The 22252-nt window shown below is 30.4% G+C and overlaps 1 protein-coding gene across 2 annotated transcripts in view; it reads left to right on the forward strand.

The window, feature by feature from the left end:
- The window catches only part of LOC124359303 (repetitive organellar protein-like), a 36385-nt gene extending 14954 nt beyond the window's left edge, over positions 1-21431 (forward strand). Inside the window, exons 6-13 of one of the 2 annotated variants that reach the window (XM_046811935.1) lie at positions 1065-1209; positions 2819-3159; positions 8154-8340; positions 9295-9534; positions 12091-12267; positions 14702-14812; positions 18105-18263; positions 20823-21431. In XM_046811935.1, the coding sequence (XP_046667891.1) occupies positions 1065-1209; positions 2819-3159; positions 8154-8340; positions 9295-9534; positions 12091-12267; positions 14702-14812; positions 18105-18263; positions 20823-20885 (1423 nt within the window). In that variant the 3' untranslated portion in view covers positions 20886-21431. The remainder of the gene's footprint in view (positions 1-1064; positions 1210-2818; positions 3160-8153; positions 8341-9294; positions 9535-12090; positions 12268-14701; positions 14813-18104; positions 18264-20822) is intronic. The other variant, XM_046811945.1, reaches the window with a different exon arrangement.
- Positions 21432-22252: the final 821 nt, after the last annotated feature.

The following is a 22252-nucleotide window of genomic DNA, read 5'->3' on the forward strand; positions in this document are numbered from 1 at the left end:
GCCTGTAGTTCAATTGAATCTCGAGATATGCACCTCTTTAATCTTCACTGAAGATCAGCCAAATCCCTTAGTGCATACACCATAATTGCACTCAATTTCACCTGTGTAGAAATCAATATTAATTCATATTTCAAGTCTATAGTTCAATTAGATATTGAGATATTCCACTGAGCACTAGCCTTCACTAACGCTCAGACAAATCCCATAGACAGATGTGCACCATCATTAAGTACGATCTTGGCTATGTTGAAATAAAGCTTCTAAATGAAATATAATGTTTATTCCTAGATATATCCTCAGACAGATAGATAGAGGGAAGAAGAATTTTGCAAGCCCTCTGATTGGTAGTAAAGTGTAAAATTCCAAGTACAATCCGTTTTTGAAGTTATGATTTGCTAGCCCTCAGGTAAATCCCATGTATTGACATGCACCATCATCTGATTTGATTATGCCTATATAGAAAGAAGCTTCATAAATAATTTCAAGTAAATATCTCAAATAGTTTTCCAGATACCATGTAGACAAACAGACAGATGTAAAATTTTAACATTTTCAAAACGTCTTGTATCTTTTATACATAATATTAAAAAATTAGTTCTCTATTCTTTCATCATAAAATATAAATTAATGGGTTTGATCTCCAAACTCGAATCCTGTCTGTCGCTGTCAACGAGGCCTTGAGACTCAGGGAAATCAAGTAGAGGTTCATTCAAATGAGGTAAGCCTGCAGGATCATCCTTTAAAAACAAGGAGGATGATTGGAAGTCCAGGTACACTGTAGTTTGCCCACAGGAATGCCCTCAATTCAAGCCCAGTGCCTTGCTGGGGGTGTTTGGGCCTTTCCCTTTACTCTGGTTGGTGTGCTTACAGACACCTCCTATGCGAACTCCAGACCAAAACTGGTGGCTACTGCCAAAGTGAAATTGATTCCAGCAGGGTATATAAGGTAATATGTGCAGGATTTAAAATATGACCTCAATCATAAAATTTGATTTTTACTTATTAAAATAAATAGCTTTATTGTTTGTTGTATAATAAAACCAGTTTCTTCATGTATATTTCAGTAACACTAATCTGGAATTAAAATTCAAAGAAAAGGAAGATTATTTTAATAGCTTGTCAACAAAACAAAAAGGATTAACTAATTTATCTAATCAACTGAAAAGTGCTGTAGAAAATGCATCCAAGGCCAATAAAGAACAATTAATGGTAAGTTATTTTCTTTTGTCAAACAATATAAATAAAAGTAATACTTAGCCACAGAAAAAATAAGGTAAGTTAAAAACTCTTTATTCAGAAATTGTACACATATACATGAATAGTGTCAAATGCAACTAAAAGTATTACTAACTATAATACTAAATTTACAAGACCAAACAGGTCTGTTTACTCTATCTATTACACCGTTTCTATTATGCCAGAGGCTAGTATAAAATTATGTTATCTGAGTTACCAAAATCATCCATTAAATAGAGTTGTCAATCTGTCTCCTGTGCGTTTTGCATGCTTTCACAGGTAGTTTACTGATTCTGTATTTTCAATAAAGGAAAAATTCAGTTTTCCAGTAATTTTGAGAAATGAAATGATTTACATGCAGCAGAAGTACTGTATTTGAAAATATCAATGGACTCCAGTAAAATATTTCAAGCAGGTGTACGTGTGTTTTGGGTTTATATGCAGCTTCAACAAAAACTAAATATTTGAATATGTTCAGGTTCAATTCCTTCATAAGAGCAATTGTTAAAAATACAAGTGTTCTTTTGTCATCAATACCTCTTCATTTGATGCAGCATTTGAACACTTAAAAAGAGAGTACCTGCAAATCCAGATATAGTCAGGAAATGAATAGTTAATGAAATTGGGGGTGGAAGTATTCGAGTAACAAGTACATCCCAATAACAATGAATCAATTACCTCCTCTGGATAATCTATTCCAATTATTATTTTTTAATTGTAAAAAGGGATGTGGCACTGTGTGTGGATACTGGAAATGTGGCTTTTACTGTACTTTATAATGCAGTGAAAATAATTGCCCCAATACTTAACCTTTTATAAAAGTAAATGAAGTCTAAGAAAGTATTTAATGTATACAACATGTAAAATGTTTGTATATAATATGAACCAAAATTGTATTAATAATTTTCTTTCTTTGTTTCATTCTACTTAATTTTCTTAATTTTAGTATATATACACAACTTTCACAAAGCTTGTGTTATTTAAAATTAACTTAGCTAAGAAATTCCATTGTACACTGCAGCTGCCACTCCAATCTCCCCTCCATGTTTTACTACCTACTTTCAAGATCCCTATTTCCCTTGCTTGATACACACAGGTATCTTTAATTTACTCAGTTATAGTTACCTTTCCTTAGTTATAATTATCTTTGGTTTCTTTATGTCTGTTTTTGTGAAATTCCATATATAATAAAAAAATACTATTGAAAGCAAAACCTTATGGTCAAAAATTAATTTTTTATTATAATTTACTGAAACAATTAAAAAATCGAATGCACAAAACTTTTTAGTAAACGTTGCAATTTATACTTTAAAACACAAAATTCCACATTGACCAGATAAATTAATTCACTGTAATTGTAATCCAAGGTTTTAATGTTTTGCATGCTCCAGGCACTCCACTATAAATGTTTTTAAGGGAAAACAGTCCCATTCGATTTGAAAGTTTTTATTGACTTCCCCGGGAATTCAACTCGTGACATTTCAGTTAGAGAGTTGCAGCCTTATCCCCCGCTACGGTGAAGGTAAATTTCACTTTGTTCAGCGAGTTGTTTTTTAAATCCTGTTTTGTTTTTGTTTTCTAGAAAATTGAAGAATGCTCTGCTAAAAAAACAGGCCTTAAAGAACAAATAAACTATTTTGCTGAGGAAATAAAAAAATATTTAAATGCTGAAGAGGACAATGACTCCTTTAAGAAAACATTATTCACATTAGAAGAAGACATAAAATTATGTAGTACGTCTTTGAAAGAGAAAGAAGACGTTCTATACAATCTTAATGATCAGATAGCTGTGTCAAAGAGAGTTTTGCTTGAAATTGAAGGGAAGAAAGTCCAAGCTGATAGTGAGTTAGAGAAATGCAGGATATTAAAACATGAATTAATTTCAAAAGAAACAGAAGAAAATATGTCGTATAAACAAGAAAGGTAAGATTATTTACAAATACTTATTTGTTTTTGCCCGTAAAAAATTTTTATTACAAGAAAATAAACTTAATGATCTTTTGGTCAAAGAATCAAAATCAATCACCATTATTGTTTAGTGTTCAGTTATATATTTATATAGCCTGTGTATTTTTGAAGAGCTATTGGAAATATGTATTATTTACACCATTGTTATTTATACTTTCTGCTTTTCCCCTCCACAAGGTCTTCTTTTATACTTTTCATTACCTTTTATTATGTTTCTTGTATGATTTTTGGAAGTATTAACTCATTTTCTTGTCTGTTAATTACAAGCATTTTATTTTTAAACAAACTGTGAAGATCTAGAGTCTTGAAATTTAGGATATAGATATCAACTGATGACATGCAGATTTTAACTATGCTACCATTGGTATGGTATTTTAAAATCTACTAAATTTAACAGTGTTTATGTCGGGGTCTTCACCTACTTTTTTGTTACAGTTCAAAATATTAATTTAGAATTTCAAAATTTGGCCGCCATTTCCCAATTTGCTGGTTAAATGTAATACCTCCCCCACTAACGAAGAGGATAGATTACAATTCTCGAAACATTATATTATACCTTTTATAACCTATAACGATGGCAAATGTCTGAAATCCTGTTATCCTTTTATGCTGGTTAACTTAAATTCCTTATGGAACACTCTATATTTTCTGGATTAAAAAAATATAAACCAGTACTTGAAAATGTGTGTAAAACAGGTGTTCATACTCACTTCCCATTTTTCTGACATATCTGAGGGAAAATGTGAGAGTTAAAGGATCGTGACTTAATATACGGGGTGGGCCATAAGTCAGTTGTCACTAGCAATCCTTAGACTTTGTTTTTCCTAGCGTAGTAGTTGTGAACTTGACTAAGTCAAACACTAGCAGTTTGAGGTTATGTTTGTTTATTGTCGATATCTGAGAAAGTATGAATAGGAAATTAACAACAGAACAGCGTGTGTTTGTTTTGTAAACATGATCATAATTATAGTGATGTTTGTGATTTGTTTGTGGAACGTTTTCCAAATATCCAGCCTCCATCTCGACAAGGTATTCGCAAATTAAATTTAAGATTTGAAGAGACTGGGTCGGTAGCGGAGCTTCCTCATTCAGGTAGGCCAAGGTCTGTTACTACAGAAGAGAATGTTGTCGCGCAATGTTTTGTGCAATCACCGACGAAATCGCAAAGAAAAGCATCAAATGAGTATGGAGTAGCAAGAACAAGCCTACGAAGGATACAGAAACAGCTGCATTTGAGACCATATAGGCCTACTTTACTCCAAGGCCTAAATGAAGATGATCCGGACAGGCGTGTGGAATTCTGCGAGCTGTACACAATCCGACAAGAAGCCGATCCCAATTTTTACAAAAGCATTCTTTGGAGCGACGAAGCAACTTTTAAGGTGAATGGCAGAGTGAACAGACACAACTGTGTCTACTGGGATTCTACGAATCCCCATTTGACGATGGAGACAGAGTTAAAAGCTCCTGGCGTGAGTGTATGGGCTGGTATTTTTAGCGGTGGGCTAATCGGGCCTCATTTTTTTGACGGTACTGTTAATTCTCTTAATTACCTAGATATGCTTCAAGAGGTGTTGTTAGAACTGGAAAATGGTCCACTTTATGAACATCTGCGGCCGGTTAAGGTAAAGTTGATATGGCAACAAGATGGAGCACCCCCCCATTATGGACTTATTGTGAGAGACTTTCTAAATAATAACTTTAATGAATGGAATGGCAGACGGAGTACTATTGAATGGCCTCCACGGTCCCCAGATATAACACCAATGGATTTTTCAGTCTGGGGTATACTAAAAAATGAGGTTTATTCAGTCAAGATTTGTAATGTTGAGCATCAGAATTTGAAAACTTACAGTCCAGGAACATTTGCGACAAAATTTGTAAATCTGTGTTAAAAAGATGCAATCTTTGCTTAGAACAGCATGGAGACCACTTTGAGCATCTTTTGTAGGTTCATTGAATACTACATGTTTTCCTGTATTAATAAATTGTATTTGTACTACATAGTAAAATAAATGTATTTGTATTTTCGCTTGTTTGGTATATTATTGCACCAAATGCATTTTTGACAACTGACTCATGGCCCACCCTGTAGTTGACAATTTTGAAGAGTTTGTCAAACACAGTTTTAAGCTCACTTGATGTTTTCTTCACTGCCAGCATCTCTATATGTATTGAACAGTGTGTCCACGTAATGTTTGGTCCTACTTACATCACCCGGATCATAATTCCAATTTTGTGACCTGCCATCGCTCCAACTCCATCACTAGCTAATCCTACACGTTTATTCTAATCTAGTTCATGTTTTAAAATATAACCGTTGAGAGCTTCAAAGACATCTTTGGCATTGTTATGTATTACATCTTGAAAAAGTAACAGATCTTCAATGATATTTTTCATGTTCGAAATGGATAAAAGCTAGCAAGTGAGATTTATCAGTTAAGTCTGCAGTCTAGTTTTGTCTAGTTGTAATGCGAAGGTTTCCGTATATTTCAAACGTAAAATTAATTGGGAGTGCATATTCTCAGACATATCTCACCTAACATTATGCTGCACATACTTTTTGCAACAGGCATGATCAGCTCCTCTCATACATTATAAGGCTTTCCTGACTTAGCAAACAACAGAGAAACAGCATATGATGCCATTGTTGTCTTTTCATTTGTAGTTGTTGCAGTTTATTTTTAAATGTTTTCATTTCATTGCTTTTTATTAAAACAATTCTAATGACTTACCCAAAAACTCAGAGTGTTTTGTTTCTAAATGCCTACGTAAATTAGCAGGTTTCATTGCTTCATTGGAAAGTAGTTCTTAACACAAAATACATTGGGGTTTATGTTCAATGTCTGTACCCGCTTGAACAATACCCAGGTTTAAATCTGCGGAAACTCTGTCTAAACCACTCTTTTGTCTGAGTATGACACATAAGCTCCCCAGCACTAGTTATACAGATTATCTCTAAAGCGGAATGAAAACCTTTGTGGCAAAACTTCATGTTAGCTCTTTGTTCAAGACATCAGTAAAATGTGATTAAGCATAAGTAATAACATAAGAAGCAAGGTACTGTGACTCTGACTGGGTGAAGCGCAATAAATTCCTGGCAGGAGATTTGAAAGAGTCCTCCCAACCTCTCCATCCATTAACTAATACGAGTAAGTTGCTTATTAAAGTCAGCCAAGGAGGTTGAATACTTTTTGGATAAACCTCTTACATGACTTTCTGGAATTCGTTTGATCTTTTTATGTTTTTTACCTGGTTTGATATGATTTTCAAATCTTAATAATTGTGTTTGAAGTAGATGTGTTTAAAACTTTAAGACTATATTAGGTTATATTTCAAGTTAATCAAATTTCAATCTGAAACATTGGATAACCTTTGTTACCTACAGAGTGGTTGTTACCCCCAACAATCGGAGAGAAGAAAACAACGTTTTTACATCTTTCCACTGACATGATAATTGGTTGAAAGTTTGATGACTGAACTGAGTTGAAGTTTTGGCAATTAAAAATGTACTATTAACCAGAAGATTGTTAAGTAAGCCACCAGAACCAAGAGCATAGGTGAAAAAGGACTATAACAGGGTTGTAATATTGCATTAATAAAGGTAATGCCAAGTCCAATTGTAGATGACAGAGAAACGAATCATGGCAATGAAAACTTCTTCACATACAACTAGATTTCAGAGGACCTTTAACAGACTACCTTTAAAGCACTGGCAAAATTACTAGTACAGCATGCAATGAGTAGCCAAGAATATATCCAACTATCATAATTGCAAAAGGAATTTCCCTGTGTCTTCAAACGACAAAGGTAAAGTGCTGCAACTTTATTTATGACATCCAGATCTGCTGCACCTAGATCCTGGATCAGAGCTTCTACTAGTGATGATAATGAGCAGGAGTACTACTGGGAATGATCTTAGTATAATACTAAGATTATACTAACATTTTTATCGTCCCAACATTCACCATCAAACGCAGCTCTTTGAGAGTCCATATCCACTTAGGACCTTCCTGAGCACGAATTGCTGCATTCAAGTTTTTCAGATGCGTTTTTCACTGAAACCAGAACAATACTAGTAGTGAAATCTCTTCAAAATTGGGCACTCAAATCATATAGCAACTACAGAAACATTAAGGGGATCAGTTAAGATAATCTTGGGGTGTGGCAGGCTGTGGTGGAATTCAAATCCCTGAGAGAGCATCTCCAAATAGTTAATTATTTCTTTTATTTATTTATGTTTAAAAAATCCCTGTTAAAATATATATTCTTGTAATAGACTCATAGCAATAACTGTTAAACTTTTCATGACGTAAGAAAAATCCTTGATTGCTTCGAACACCACTAATAAATTGCTATACATTTTCAATATTAATTTTATTTTTGCGAGGCCTTTGACAATCAAAGATTTTATCGTCAGAAAAATTCACAAATGAATGCCAATTTTGGAAAATGTGTAGTAATTTGCTAGTGGTCTTAAATGAAAGTATTTCCAATGCTCCAAAAATCTTCATTCAAACTTAGAAAATTGATAAGAAATATTAATGCAAGTTATGCTGTGTGATAGGATATTTATTTTTCAAGTCTTTGCATAGTTGATTCCTCAGGGATATTAATTCTCAAACATTATACTTGTTTTGTATATTTGAGCAGTTGAGGTATAAAGATGTGTAATAATCCCACCTCACACGAAAAAGGAAATAATTTTAGAATTACTTCATAACAGACAATTCTTTAAAAATATATATTTATTTAAAATTATTTTTGTAGATTAAAAGGTTTTCCCTACTTTTTATATACCAGTGTACATAATATTACAATTTCATTATGTAAAATATGATATTAACTAGTTTAGTAATTATAATTTAATTCCTTTTTCAAGTCATTTTACCATTCTGGTCTTTTATAATGATTGTCGTTTAATTAATTTTATTGTATTTGTTACGCAGGGATATGAAGATGAAGCAATGCAGTAATATGGAACAAGAAAACAAAGACCTTTCTGATAAAGAAAATGAACTTAAAATGAACATTGAAGAACTAATAATGTCTAATAAAAAATTAGAGAACAAATTGAAAGAAATTGAAAAATTAATAGAAAAGTATAACCAAGATACAGAAAACAGTAGAAAAGAGGTATAAATTATATACCATTATTATTATTACATACCATTCTGTATTATTGTTTTTGGTATTACCCTCTTTTTTAAGAAATGCTATCTTTCTCTCCATGAGGCACAAAACCTGGGAGAGGATCTAGTTCAGCCAAAAAAAGCAATGAATCAGTAAAAACATAACTCTATTTTCACTTTCTCTCTTTACAAGATGTATGGAATAAATATTTTGTTTTTGTGGTAATATTATTATTAAAGTTGTGTTAATCATTTTAGGGTATCTAATACAAAAGATCTGTGTGTGTTATGTATGTCTATCTATGTAAGTAAAACTTAGACTTTTTATTTTTTTGTAAATTTTAATTTTGAAGTTTTTTAATTGAAAATTAGTTTATGACAGTTAACTAAATATTTAAAACTCACTGCTTTCATGATTTTTAAAAACAATTTTACAACACTACAGGTTTTATAAAATCTTACAAACTCTATGTTCTAAAAGTTCTCATTAAGAAATTATAAAACATTAAAAAAGTAGGATAAAATGCATTTTGAACCATACCTAATCCTTTGGTTTTCATGAAAGTCAACATGTAGTATATAGCAATTCATGAACACTTGCACTATAGAGTTACTTTCCTTCTTAATATTTTCAAATTTAGAAAGTTTTTCAAGCATCATTGATGACAATTTTGTATATATATATATATATACCCTAGAAAAACATAATAAAAATAACAAAAATAATTCTTGACATTTAGACCCTCCAAACCCGTAAACTTAAAAATTCCCATTACTTTCTGAACACACCTTGTATAATGATTGAGCACACACAATTTTTACATATGTAATACACAATTTCATAATACTATTATTTATTTTTTATAAATAGATAGTTTTACAAGAACCACCAGTTCATGAAGGTTTTGTTGATTAAATGCCTCATATTGATTGAATGGAATGTATTTTATTGTTTTAGCTATTTGTTACTAAAAAAGAGAATGAAGAATATTTAAACTCTTTAAAGGAAGAGCTTGATGAAAAGTACAACAGATTAGAAACTTATGAAGCATTAATTATTGAGTTAAGACCAAAACAAGAGAAGGTAATTGTATTTAAAGCCAAAATAGAAGCTTTGGTGCAAGATTTACATAACCAATATGAACAGTTTGAGAAAGAAAAGAAAGAAGTTGATTGCAACTTTAACGTCAAGACACTGGTAAGAGATATTTTCTGGCACAAGTAAAATATTAACTAGGATTTTTTTAAAAGTCCAGAGCACATTGTTACAATACCTGTAATGAGACTATATAAATAAAAATTATAAATTTGAATAACAATAAAATTTTTTTAGACCTTTAGTCTATCTCTAGAGCCGTGTTTACACTATGCAACGTGTTTAATAAACTTGTTAATAAAATTGCACAAGTTTAAAAATGCAATATCAAAAGTTGTACAAAAAAAAATTGTATTTTTTAACAAGTTGCAGCCTTCTTAGCCTGAGTCGGTAAAGATCAAAAGGAATCACATCTTTATAAACTTTTGTTCATTAATTAAACATGTTGAAAATCAGTTCATACCAAGCAACTTGTTTATATATCATGTTAATATCCCTCCGGCAGCCATCTGTGTTTTGTTTTACCCTAGATCTGGCAATCAACATTATAATTTTGATGTGAATCAATTTATGGTTGGCAGTTGACATTATAATGTCGATCTGACAAGCATGTGTTTACAGTTCGTATAGTAGATAAATCAACAATACCCACCATTTATATACCATTTCATACAGAAAGAATTGCTGATTTCATTAGTGAAATTTGTTTTGCTGTTTTGGTAATATTGATGTCACAGTGGCGTCATAAAACTTGCCAGATTGTCTTCATCTAACCTTTTTGAAAATTAGTCATCATGGGTATGGTTTATAGCTTGTTATAGCTTTGTTTTAGTATATACTTTGTTAAGTTTTGTTATATTTTAAAAATATTTAGTGTACAAATTATATTTGTTGTTTATTTTGGAAAATAATAGTATCCATAGTAACAAATTAAGATACGTCTTAACACTTTCCAAAAATAAAAACAATAAAGAAAATGGTTATTAATTTATTGTTTTGTTGTGCATATAATTGAAAATTGAAAATTAGAGATATCATGGGTATGGTTTATTATGTCGGTTTATAGCTTGTTATAACTTTGTTTTAGGCTATACATTGCTAAATTTTGGAAACAGTGTAAGCATTATATTTTTTGTAAATAATCGTTCCCATAGTAACAAATTTATCCTTTCGTGTTCTATTTGTAGTTTTTAGAATAATTATGTTTCTTCAAAAGGCCCTGGATACCATTATATTTTTTCTGAAATTAGATACAATTAAGTATAAACTGGCTATCTCAGATTCTATGTATAATATTATCACACTTTACATGGGGCAGTTCCACCACTTAAAAAAAACTAGTACAGTCATTTTTATGGTTTTCTGCATGTTTTGCATACCATAATTATCTATACATTTTCCTGAAAAAATAATGTATTACATATTAGTTTTATTGTCAAAATGTATTTTTTATAATTAAAATGTTTAAATTACTGAGGAAGGAAAAATGACTGCTAGTTCGAGGGTTAACTGATATTTGAAGCATTTGTGATAATGGAGTGGCAGACGTTCTTTTTTTGATGGTTAACTGATTTTTGCAGCTTTTGTGATAACGGGAGTGGGAGACGTTCTTTTAGTTAATCGAGGGATAAAAGGAAAGGAAACTTCTATAAGACCTTATTTTGGATAGTACACACTGATACATGATACTTTTGTGGGGAGCGAATAAAGCAGTGGTTCATTAAATAAAAAAACTGAGGTCATGTATGTATTTATAAATATGTAGCAGAATGTCAAATAACTGGATATATTTAGTCATTTATATTAAGGAGTATTTCATCTATGGAACATAGAACGTGGTAAAAATGTATTACTAATCTCTGTACACTTCAATAAATTGTGGCTGATATCTAGTGAGGCAATTAGGGACATCATTGGTTAGGTGTTGACCTATATGAGAGCACTGTAATTTGAGATTGACATTATTAATCCTTAACATTGTCTACATTAAACTAATGGAAATCTTTAAACATAACTGTTTATTCTACTATTACAAATTTACTTTTTTAGTATTTAATTATGTTTAAGTTTTTGATATTGTATTCCATATGGTGATTTAAAGAGCCATGAAAATTCAGTTTTTCAAAAATATATTACTTATTGTACTTGTAATTGAAATAAAATATTGTTTAACCAAATTGTTTAGTTTATTTTGATCACCAATATTATCAGTAACTTTATGAGGGAATTTAAAATTTAAATTGCTGTTATGCTATTGTATATGCTATAGCATTGTATATACATATATATATAAAATGGACAAAGACTATTTGAGCAAAAACATTATTTTAAATTTGTAAATTTAATTAAGGCATTTATGAAGTAGAATATCTTAGATCTCAGATGTAATTATTTAATTGTTCTGGAATGTGGTATGTACTACATCGTACCAGAACAAAATCAGTCAGGTAATTAAGACCTGGCAAGAAATTTTAGTATGGAACTGGATTTGTCTTTTGTGGCACTAATTTTAAACCTGGAACGGTCTGGTCAGAATGATTACGTAATGACCTGGCACGCATCTACCATAATGACTAGTGTTGGTATACACATCACACAATGACTACTGTCACCTGTGGAAGCGAATGTTTTATAAGATTTTATGTGATTAATTTACAGGAGCTTGATAGAGAAGTTGATAACTACAAATCAGTAATGGAAAAAATACTAAAAAGCGAAGAAGAAGCAACAGAAAAGCTTACAGTTGAAATTCAGGAAACTGAGATAGTAAAAATGAAACTAAGGGAAGAATTAAAATCTCTTCATAAGGAATTAAATATTTTAAAGAGTAAAGAGGTAATGTATACCATTTTAAAATTTAGTTTGTATATATTTCTTCCAAACTGCATTAAAAGTATTGATACTTACATTAATCCTTTATAAAAAATAAAACAATATTATTATGTTAGCTATTCACTTGTCAAGCATATTTAGAGAAGCGATATTTGTTATTAAAAGTTATATATAGTAGTTAAATTAAACAAAGTAAAAAACTGTCACTATTCAGTAACACGTGAGAGATTGAACCTACTGCAGTTTGCTGAAATTCTTGAAATTCTGTAGTATTACTTTAATTAACAGTATCAGCAGCTAGGGAACTCGTCTTATCCCTTATGATATATTTATTCACAAGATCTTGACATTTGTTAGTTCACTTTGTTTTCAAAATAATTAAAATTATGTTGTCCCCTGACCCAATTCGACAATATTTCTAGATACAAACAATTAAAAATTTATAAACATTTTGCATGTCCTTTTTATTACACACATATTTTTTTGAAATGCAATGAAACTTTTTATGAACATGTTTAAAAAAGCACACACAGCAATTTGCTGATACGCCATCACCCACGTAATCTACTTTTTATGGCAGATTGTAAAGTAGGTACATGTAATATGTTTTTTATGGATACAGTTTTATTTGCAGATAATTTAAATAAGTATATTCTGAGACACAAGTAGTCAAACTATACACATAATTTTTTAAGAATATTTCGTATTGAAGGAAAATAAAAATTATTAAAAAGTAATCGTGAGCAAATTTTAATTTTCATCATTCGACCTCTCACGTGTTAAATGTCATTATTAGAATTATTTTTAAGTAGTGTTGTTTTTATTAATGTGTGTATTAATGTGTTTTGTTAGTGTGTAATGTATCATTGAATAAGAGAATAAAATGGGATAATTTGTTGAAACGAAATATTATGTCAGAGGTTGGTTCTTAACCCTACATCAGGCGCTAAACGGAGTTTTCCTCCGTGTATTTTTTATTATTAAAAATAGTACTACTTTTCTGATGTTGGCAGTCGTTTCCCGCTGTGTACTTCACGAGCATCTTTCGGAGAAGCGAAACAATAGCCTCCCGCTTATCTTTGTCGAAATCTGTCAGTATGAGGTCTACTTTCGTGCGAGACTGGACGATTCCTCCGTGAGCGCCCGATGTCGTGTTTGTAGTCCTTGGACGAAATCTCCGTGAGCGCCTTATAGTGTTTAGTTTTTATAGAGTAACAATCCGTGTGCGCCTAAATGTGTGACCTGTGATGGTTTCTTTTTAAGTTTTACAATATATTTTATTTGAGTTTTGTAAAATGGAGAATGAAGACGAGAGACTTGTCAGTACAGTACCCGTGTGCTAGGGAACATTTCAGTACTGTTTATGGAGTGAACATTGTCGTTATAAGAACCAGAAGGAAAATAATTTGAAACTTTGTGTAGTGTTAAAAAAATTTTTAGTAAAGAATAAATTTTGATTTTATAGAATAATAATTGACATTACAATTGTATAATATCTCAAGAATTGAAGTAAGTTGTTTTTGTAAGAAGTTAAAAACTAATTTAATTTCCATATATTATTACAGAAGGTTAAACATTTTTACAATTAATTGCATTATTCCTTAAAATAAATCATGTTGTTACTATACATTTATTACATTAATTACATAATAACATTTTTTAAATTTCGAAATTCTTATTTGGAAAATTCATTACATAAGAGAGTAATTTTTATTTAAATTCTAAACATGAATATATTACATTGTAATTAAATCAGTATGAATATTTAAACAAATAAAAACAGTTTAAACGACTATAATATCCATTATTCGCTAACCTGGAAGAAACCTCCGTGAGCGCCTGATGGTGTTTCTAATTTTAAGCGCCTGATGGAGGATTAATTATTTGTAATGTATTTAATCATCCTGTTACATGAAGCATAAATGTATTCCTAGTTTAGAACAGTGTCATATTTTATGTTACCAATAGATTAATTTTTCGGTATACTCAGTTTTAGGTTTGAAAAAAGAACTCCTTTTAAAACTAAAAAAGAAAAATACTAATAATAAATAATAATAACTAATAAAAAACAAAAAGAATTCTAATATTGAAATTTAATAAGTAGTGACTATTTCACTTCTTCTATTCACTTCTTTCCTATCATATAATAAAAATCATCTCTTTCCTAAGTATGCTTAAAATGTGAATAACTGTCATGGTAATATTATGTTTTGTACAGCAGATCAATTCGATTATAGTCAAATTGTAAATCAGTATATTATTGTAACACTATTATTGGAACTTGTAGGAAACAATATAAATAAAAATGCATTAAATGTTGTCATTGACCATGATTTTATACCTCAATCCCATATAAGTTTTTTGTAACCTCATAATAGTAATAAATCAATAATGGATTTGGGATTTGTAACCTGTTATAATTTTGTTGCTGTTTCAGATGTATAAACGAGACAGAGTATCTAAAATGGAGAACCGTCTTCGGACAATTAATAATGAAATTAAAGTTACTAAAAAAGACTTTACAGATGTAATGACCAGAAAAATTCAGGTATTGTTTAAATTTAAATACTTTTGGTGTTGTATAACATGTTCTCTATTAAATTAGATATTATTATTATTCCTGTGCTTAGTTAGATATAAATTAGCAATCTGATTTAATTTGGCTCTAAAAACTCAAATTACACCACATGCATAAGATCCACATTACTATTGTTTGGGGAATAGATATTATATCCCCATGGGATGCAACAGAATCCATTATTGTGCCAAGTTACAGATTGAGTTTTCATCTAAAGCCCTAATTTGTTGTACAGTGCAACTTTTTAAAACAGAGCCCTTTAAGTCGGTAACCCGGATCAGTTCAGGAAGATTTTAAGGTTTTTGTCTTCTGCCCAGACTGCTGAGCGTGTTACTGATGGTTGTTTATCAGTAGACTGTTTGTAGAACTCTATGAGCCAGCCAGACGCATGACAACGTAGGGGGAATAGCCTACCTGTTGCTACCCAGTTCAGGCAACAACTCGTTACGATGTACGTAATCCAATTAATTTTTTGAAATATTTTAAGTTCAGTTTGTATTTGAGTTGATTTAATACGCCAGCAGCTTTTCTTTTCTCTTGTGTACATACACTTGTCGTGTTATAAATTTCTGTTTTTAAATAATGGTAACAAAACGCAAAAATGTTGTAACAATGGAAAAACGGCTTGAAGCTTCGGAGTGAATTGATAAAGGTGAGCCATTCAAATTAATTGCAGAACTGGAAGAAAAATAGGAAAAACATAAATGAGTTTTTTTTTTAAATGATGTCTAAAAACAGTTTGGATAATCGATGCAAAGCAGAGAAAGCTAAATTAAATACCTAGATGAAGCATTATTAGTTTGGTTGCATACAGAAACGAAGTGGAGTTTACCATTAGTTTGAATAAGTTTTTGCCAGATGGTGATCCAAATTTTACTGCAAGTCAAGGCTGGCTTGATAGGAGGAAAAATGCCATGGTATTCACCAACTTACTGTTAACTGGTGAAAGCTTGTCTGGTAATGTTGAAGCAGCCAATAAATTCAAGTAAGAGTTTTGAAGATTTTGCAAAAAGTGAGAATACATTAGCAGATGAAATTTATAATACTGACGAGACCAGTTTATTTTATTGTATGTTACCAAACAAAATGCTTGCTATAAAAATTGATGTCAGCAAAAGGCTTAAAAAAAAAAAAAAAACTAATGGCTTGTATAACAATGTGTCAGGCAACCATAAACTTACACTACTTTTAATATTAGGAAGATAAAAAAATCCCAGAGGACTAAGTAATGTAAATTGTGAGTCATTACCAGTAATGTTTCATTCCCAAAAGAGTGTGTGGATGGACAGTGGGTATTTTTAAACACTGGTTCATTGAGTGTTTTATTTCTGGTGTCACGCAAAATTTAAAGGAGCGTGGCTTGCCTGTCAAAGCTGTCCTGCTTATTGACAATACCCCTACACACCCGGTGGCTGAATATCTTGTCATGATATTGAATGTTGGATAGAAGCTGAGAATGATGGAGGTTATGCTATTCTTACTGATGACCAAATTACATGTATTGCGACTTGTTGTGATAAAGATGCCGATAACAGGAAGGATACTGAAGAAAACACTGAAAATATCACAGTTATAAGCAGCATCTAATTTGGGCGAGATAGTGGGTTACGTTGAGCAATAAGAAGAGGCAACACCGGCAGGAGCTTCTCATGTTGAAAAGGATGCACGACTGTACACCATGGAAACAGCATTCAAAGACACAAATTAACAAACTTATTTTAGAAAAATTAAACTGTATATACTGTATTACATTTTATATACGTATTTTAAGTGTTATTCTGCAGTAAAAAATTGTATTGTTTGTATATGTTCTTTATTTTTTCAACATTCTCCGCCTAACTTTTATTATGTCGGATCGGCTGCAGTCCCGGCTAGTCCGACTTAATGAGGTTGCACTGTACCAATAATAATACAGTTGTTAATAAAGGCACTTTATTTACAAAGATCAGAAGAACCTATATTATAAATAATTTTCTTATGTAATTTGCCTCCAGCACCAATATAATAATGCACAAACTAGACAAATTGGGCATAAAAGATCGAGTTGGGTCTTGGGTCAAGACCTATCTTGAGGGAAGAATACAAATAGTTGAGTAGAGACAATACATACCTTGGGACAACACAAGAGGTAGAATTTGTTTCAAATTTATACAAGAGGTAAAGTCCAATACCCTCCCATCTAACCGACCCATACCTCAAGGCTTTGTATTGGGCTCTGTTCTTTTTATTTTAGTGATAAATTATATGCTACAGTGTCTTGAAGAACATTGCACTTTTATCTAATTTTCGACATAATTGCATAATCTTATCACAACCTTATTAAGGCACTTATCATATAAAACAACCTTTTGTATGCCGTTGTGTTAGAAGATTGCCATCCGACTTAACAGTGATGCAACATGCTCATTTTGATGCTATTTTTTTCATTCTGGTACTGACCTTCAAGATGCCTCTTCTGAAGAAAAAACAAATGATAGTCACTGGTCACTAAATTGGTGTTGTTTCGCAGATTATAAAATTGTTTCTAGCAAAATGCTGTGATGAAATATTGAGTTCATTTTGCCACATGTTTATGGACAGACATACAGCAAAACATGTTTATTGATAAAAATACCATAGAGACGGTATAAAATTACAAAAATTAAAACAACACTTGTGGCTGGGTGATGTGAAACAGTCTGTACATCACATATTGTTGAGATTTACCACATGATTGGGACAATCCTTTATGTGACTCAGTAAGACGAATTGTTCCATTCCTTCCCACAAATTTTAATTCACATTATTTTGTTTTTATTACTAGTGAAATAAAACTAATTTCTTAATCAAAAGGTATCCGCATTTGGCATTCCTAGATCCTTAAAAAAACCCTCACTAAATAAAAATATGACTCCTTACCTGCCATTAGTTATCTTGAAGTGTAAATTTATTTCCATTTCTTGGTTGTTTTTAAAATCCCTCACTCATCATCTAAAATTATTATTTTAGCAGTCCACTCAGATATTGGTCAATGTCTGACATGGCAGACAGCTTCTGGTTTGTCAGTAATCTAAATTATAGTTCAGTCAAAAACACAAACTATGCAAACCTTTGGGACCTATGGTCTTTCTGAGTTTTGCCATTCCGAAAATGTACGGGATTAGCTCTCAAACAAATTATCACAACCTTAGCCATATCGTATTATTTGGGTACATTGGTTTATTGTTCCAAAATCATACTAAATAGTAATTAAGCAAACTATTTTACCTGATTCTTGTTACAGACCCCAAGTGCAGCACAAACTACAAACAAACTGACAACACCTACGTCTTCTTTCGGTTCTTATAAAAACCATAACACTACACAAAGCCAAGGTCAACCTCTTGTAAAGAACATAGTGCCCTCTAAGGGGTTAGAGTTCCTACCAAATGTTTCTAACCAGGTTTGTAGTGATTACTAGTACATGTAAAAAGCTCAATGGGCACTATCTTAAATTGGTTTATTGATAAAATCTAGGTAACAAACTCATATAAATTCTGTCTATACACCAAAATTTGGACTTTATCTATTAAGAACTATGTCAGTTCACAATATTCCTGCAATGTTGTATACTAAGTACAACTTTTTATGCCCGCTATTGGGAAATCGTTAGAGATATAAAAAACATTAGAACAAGCATTATTCTAAATGATCTGAGAATCATAAATCACTTTGTTATTCTTTGTTATTGTTTGTTATTCGGTATAATGTATAATAACTAATATATAACAACTTCTTTTCCAAACTTTAAACAGTCACAATTTAGAAACCTTAAGAGATATAGAAAAAAAGTGAAATGAAAAACGTTGCTTATAATTACTTTATGTATTTAAAAAGTATTGGTTTGAGTCAATTTTGGGAATTAGTTGAGTGAAACATTTTGCTCAAATGTCAATGGACGCCATCGTGAAACTTTGCATTGGTTAAGACTAGATTACAGATCTTGAGGCTCAAGACCAATTTTTGTTGTGCAGCGCCATCTCTCCCTTGTGGTATCCGAATTTAAAATTATTATTATTGGTTGAACTGAAAGTAAATTTTATAGAATGAAATGCCCAATATTTGTAATATCTTTAAAACACAACTAATCTTTAACTTAAAATCATTTCTTCTGCATTTATATTTATAGTGTATAACATTGGCAGAGAGTAATACAATTATATAGTATTTGTTTAATTATATTGATATTCTAATTATAACATTTGAAATTTTATATCTCTAGTTTTATATACGGCTTTGGTTTAATAATTTATAGTTAAATATTAAACATTAGTAATTTGATAATCACATATTTTACATTAATCATTCTATAAGAATGCATATAATAGTGTCCTATGTAATCTAATATAATAAATTAAGATATATAGAACCTTTTGAGCTGTATATATTGCATGACACAATGCAAAACTTATTCAATTTGGCTCATGAAACTAACAAATTCTGTTTTGTAATGATTGCTTTGATGATTATACGACAAAGCTAATTTTTTTATTACCTTATACTAATCGTAAATCAAATTCACCAAAAACAACACACTACCCTATTACTTTTGGCAATCTATATGCATATTGATTTATATACTTCAGCTATGAGACCACTGTTAAATATATCTTTTAAAAATGTTAAAGCCAAATACAATTTAACAGGAAAATGGTGGTGGGAGAAACACTCTTATCTCCGCATTGTAGACAATTATATCCAAATTCCATATACATATGTGACACCTCTTGCCTAGGCTGAGGCCCGGACTGTCTAGTGGTACATCTAGCTTTAAGACTGACTAATAAACTCATCCAAGCTATGTACAATTACTGCCTTTGCGCCAAGTTTAGTCTGGGTATGTTAAAAATTACAGTAGTTAACGCTTTACAAGCTCTTTTTATATTGCTTAATCCCATACATATATACATACACAATGTCCACAAATTACCCAATCAAACCTCACCATTTGATTTTCAGGTCACAATAAGTAAAAAATGTTATAATGTATAGTCCTATTTTGCTTAGTTAGTTATTTTGCCGTCTATCTGTCTGTTTGTGTTTTTGGAAAAAATATATTTAAACTATAGTAAAAAAACTATAGTTTTACTATATTTTATATATAATAATTTTATATATTTTATATATATATATATATATATATATATATATATATATATATTTAAAAGTGTATAGTTCAAATTTTACAAAATGTTTAGTCAAATTAAGACCTGTTTTCAAAAAAAGTTTCTGAAAAATAGCACGTCAGGTTTCAAAATGGCGACCATACAACAATGTATTCAATCTGTAATACATTTTTTAAATGAGAAATTGTATGAAAGTAAAATATGGGTTGGTTTAAACAAATATTTTAATACCAGATTTATTTCATTATGAGAAATAAATCTGGATATTTACCGGTCTACTAAGCGCAATTTCTCATTTAAAATACACTAATTAAGTTATTAAAGCTGTTTACCTATTAATTTTAATTGTTGAATACTACTGCCAATTAGCAAATGACTTATTATTAAATTATTTTCAAATTTATAAATTTTAAAACCACTCCCAGGTTCTGTTAAGTAGAGTATTAATGAAAAATACATAAGAAAATTCATTAATTGGAATATGTAAATTGATATACATAGTGCTATAAACTATGGTGTTAAGCAGACAAATAATAATTTTCATCTTTCAAAATTTGTATCAAATCTACAACAAAACTCACAGATAACCTTAAACCATTAATAATTCAATCCACAACAAAATCTTTACTGATTTACTACAAAAGGCGCATCTTATATGTTATTAGTAAACAAAATTATTACTAATCGTCAAACAAAATCACAACAAAGGAAAAAATATTAGTCATTGTTCATAAAAATGTATCTGAAAGAACTGTTTAACGTAGTCTGCAGGTATCAATACTTATGCTATCTCTGTTAATGAATGAAGCACGTAATTTTGACATTATATTTTGCAGGATAATGTAAAGAAATGGGTGGAGTCTGTGCCAGTTGATGAATATGAATTCAGTGACATATAAATTAAGAAGATAAACCTTCTAATTTAGCTTCGTAGTTATTGATTTATATTGTATTTAGTTTTAGTAGTTTAACTGAAAATGTACATAACTTTAAATAATAAATAAACAGTCAGAAGAAAGAAGATTGTTGAAATGTAAAATATTTGAATTTAAGAAATCTGATTTATGTAATCAATTATGTGTGTAGTGTTCATATCAGTGAATTAGATATTCAGACACTATTTGTATAGAATATATAATTATTAATACAGTGTTATGTGCAATTAACAAATCTTGTTTGATTGTGCAGGTTTAGTAACGTTATTTAATAATTCTTACCTAACATAAAACAATAATAAATTGGAAGCAATTAATTAAAATTAGAGGCTTGTTTGAAATTATGATTTTAAAATATAAGTAATCTAGTGTATGTTATCAATTATTTGTAATACTCAAGTTATGTACTTCATTTTAATTTGTTAAGAATATATAATTATTAATTTAATGTAATGTAAAAAGTCTTGTTTCAATATGCAAAACAAATAAATTGTGTTATATTAAATCATATAACGGTTTTTATTTCTTGGGTCAATCTACTAAGCTAGAATAAAAATTTCTTCATTTACTCAGCACATAATTATATATGGTATTGTCAAACATAAAATACAAATCACTACATACTGTATACACTTTAATTTTAACAAAAGATAGACACAGTCATCTCTGTGATTAATCTGGTAATTAGTATTATCTCAAAACTAAAAAAAGAATAATAATACAAAATGTATAAAACATGTATTCTGATCCAGTCTATTTTTAATATCAATAATATGTAATATTTTTCACAATTTTGTTCTTGTGTTTTGATATTTTGCTTAAAATCTGAGTTCTAGGATGTTAAAATCTTTTTTCATGTTTGTGTTGTCAAAATTGATTTCAAAACACAAAGTAAATCTTTGTGGACTATTCTATAAAAATAGACCACAGTCAAATATGTGTTGATTATAAATTGAAGTGTAGGGTATTGTAACATCAGTAAATAAAGTTATAGTTCTTAAAAGGTTACAAAATAAAATTATTGGTACCTTACTGCGGGACAATAGCAATAATGTCCAGAACAATCCTGTTTCCTTCACAATCCTTCCATCGTCAAAAACAAACTTTTAACAAAGAAACATGCTCTTTGATTAGAACAGTTGGCACTTTTAATTATAGTTACCTTACATAAGTAATTAAATTAATCTTACATTTAAGCACACATTTTGTTTATATTTTTACAATGAAATTGGAATCATTGCATAAATAATATGTTTACTTTAGTGAGTTTATGAAGATTAAAAAGAAATAATAGGTTGAAGAACTGAACCCTTGCATCATCTGTCCTTGGA

Source organism: Homalodisca vitripennis, chromosome 1 (assembly GCF_021130785.1).
Source record: "Homalodisca vitripennis isolate AUS2020 chromosome 1, UT_GWSS_2.1, whole genome shotgun sequence".
Classification (NCBI taxonomy): Eukaryota; Metazoa; Arthropoda; class Insecta; order Hemiptera; family Cicadellidae; genus Homalodisca; species Homalodisca vitripennis.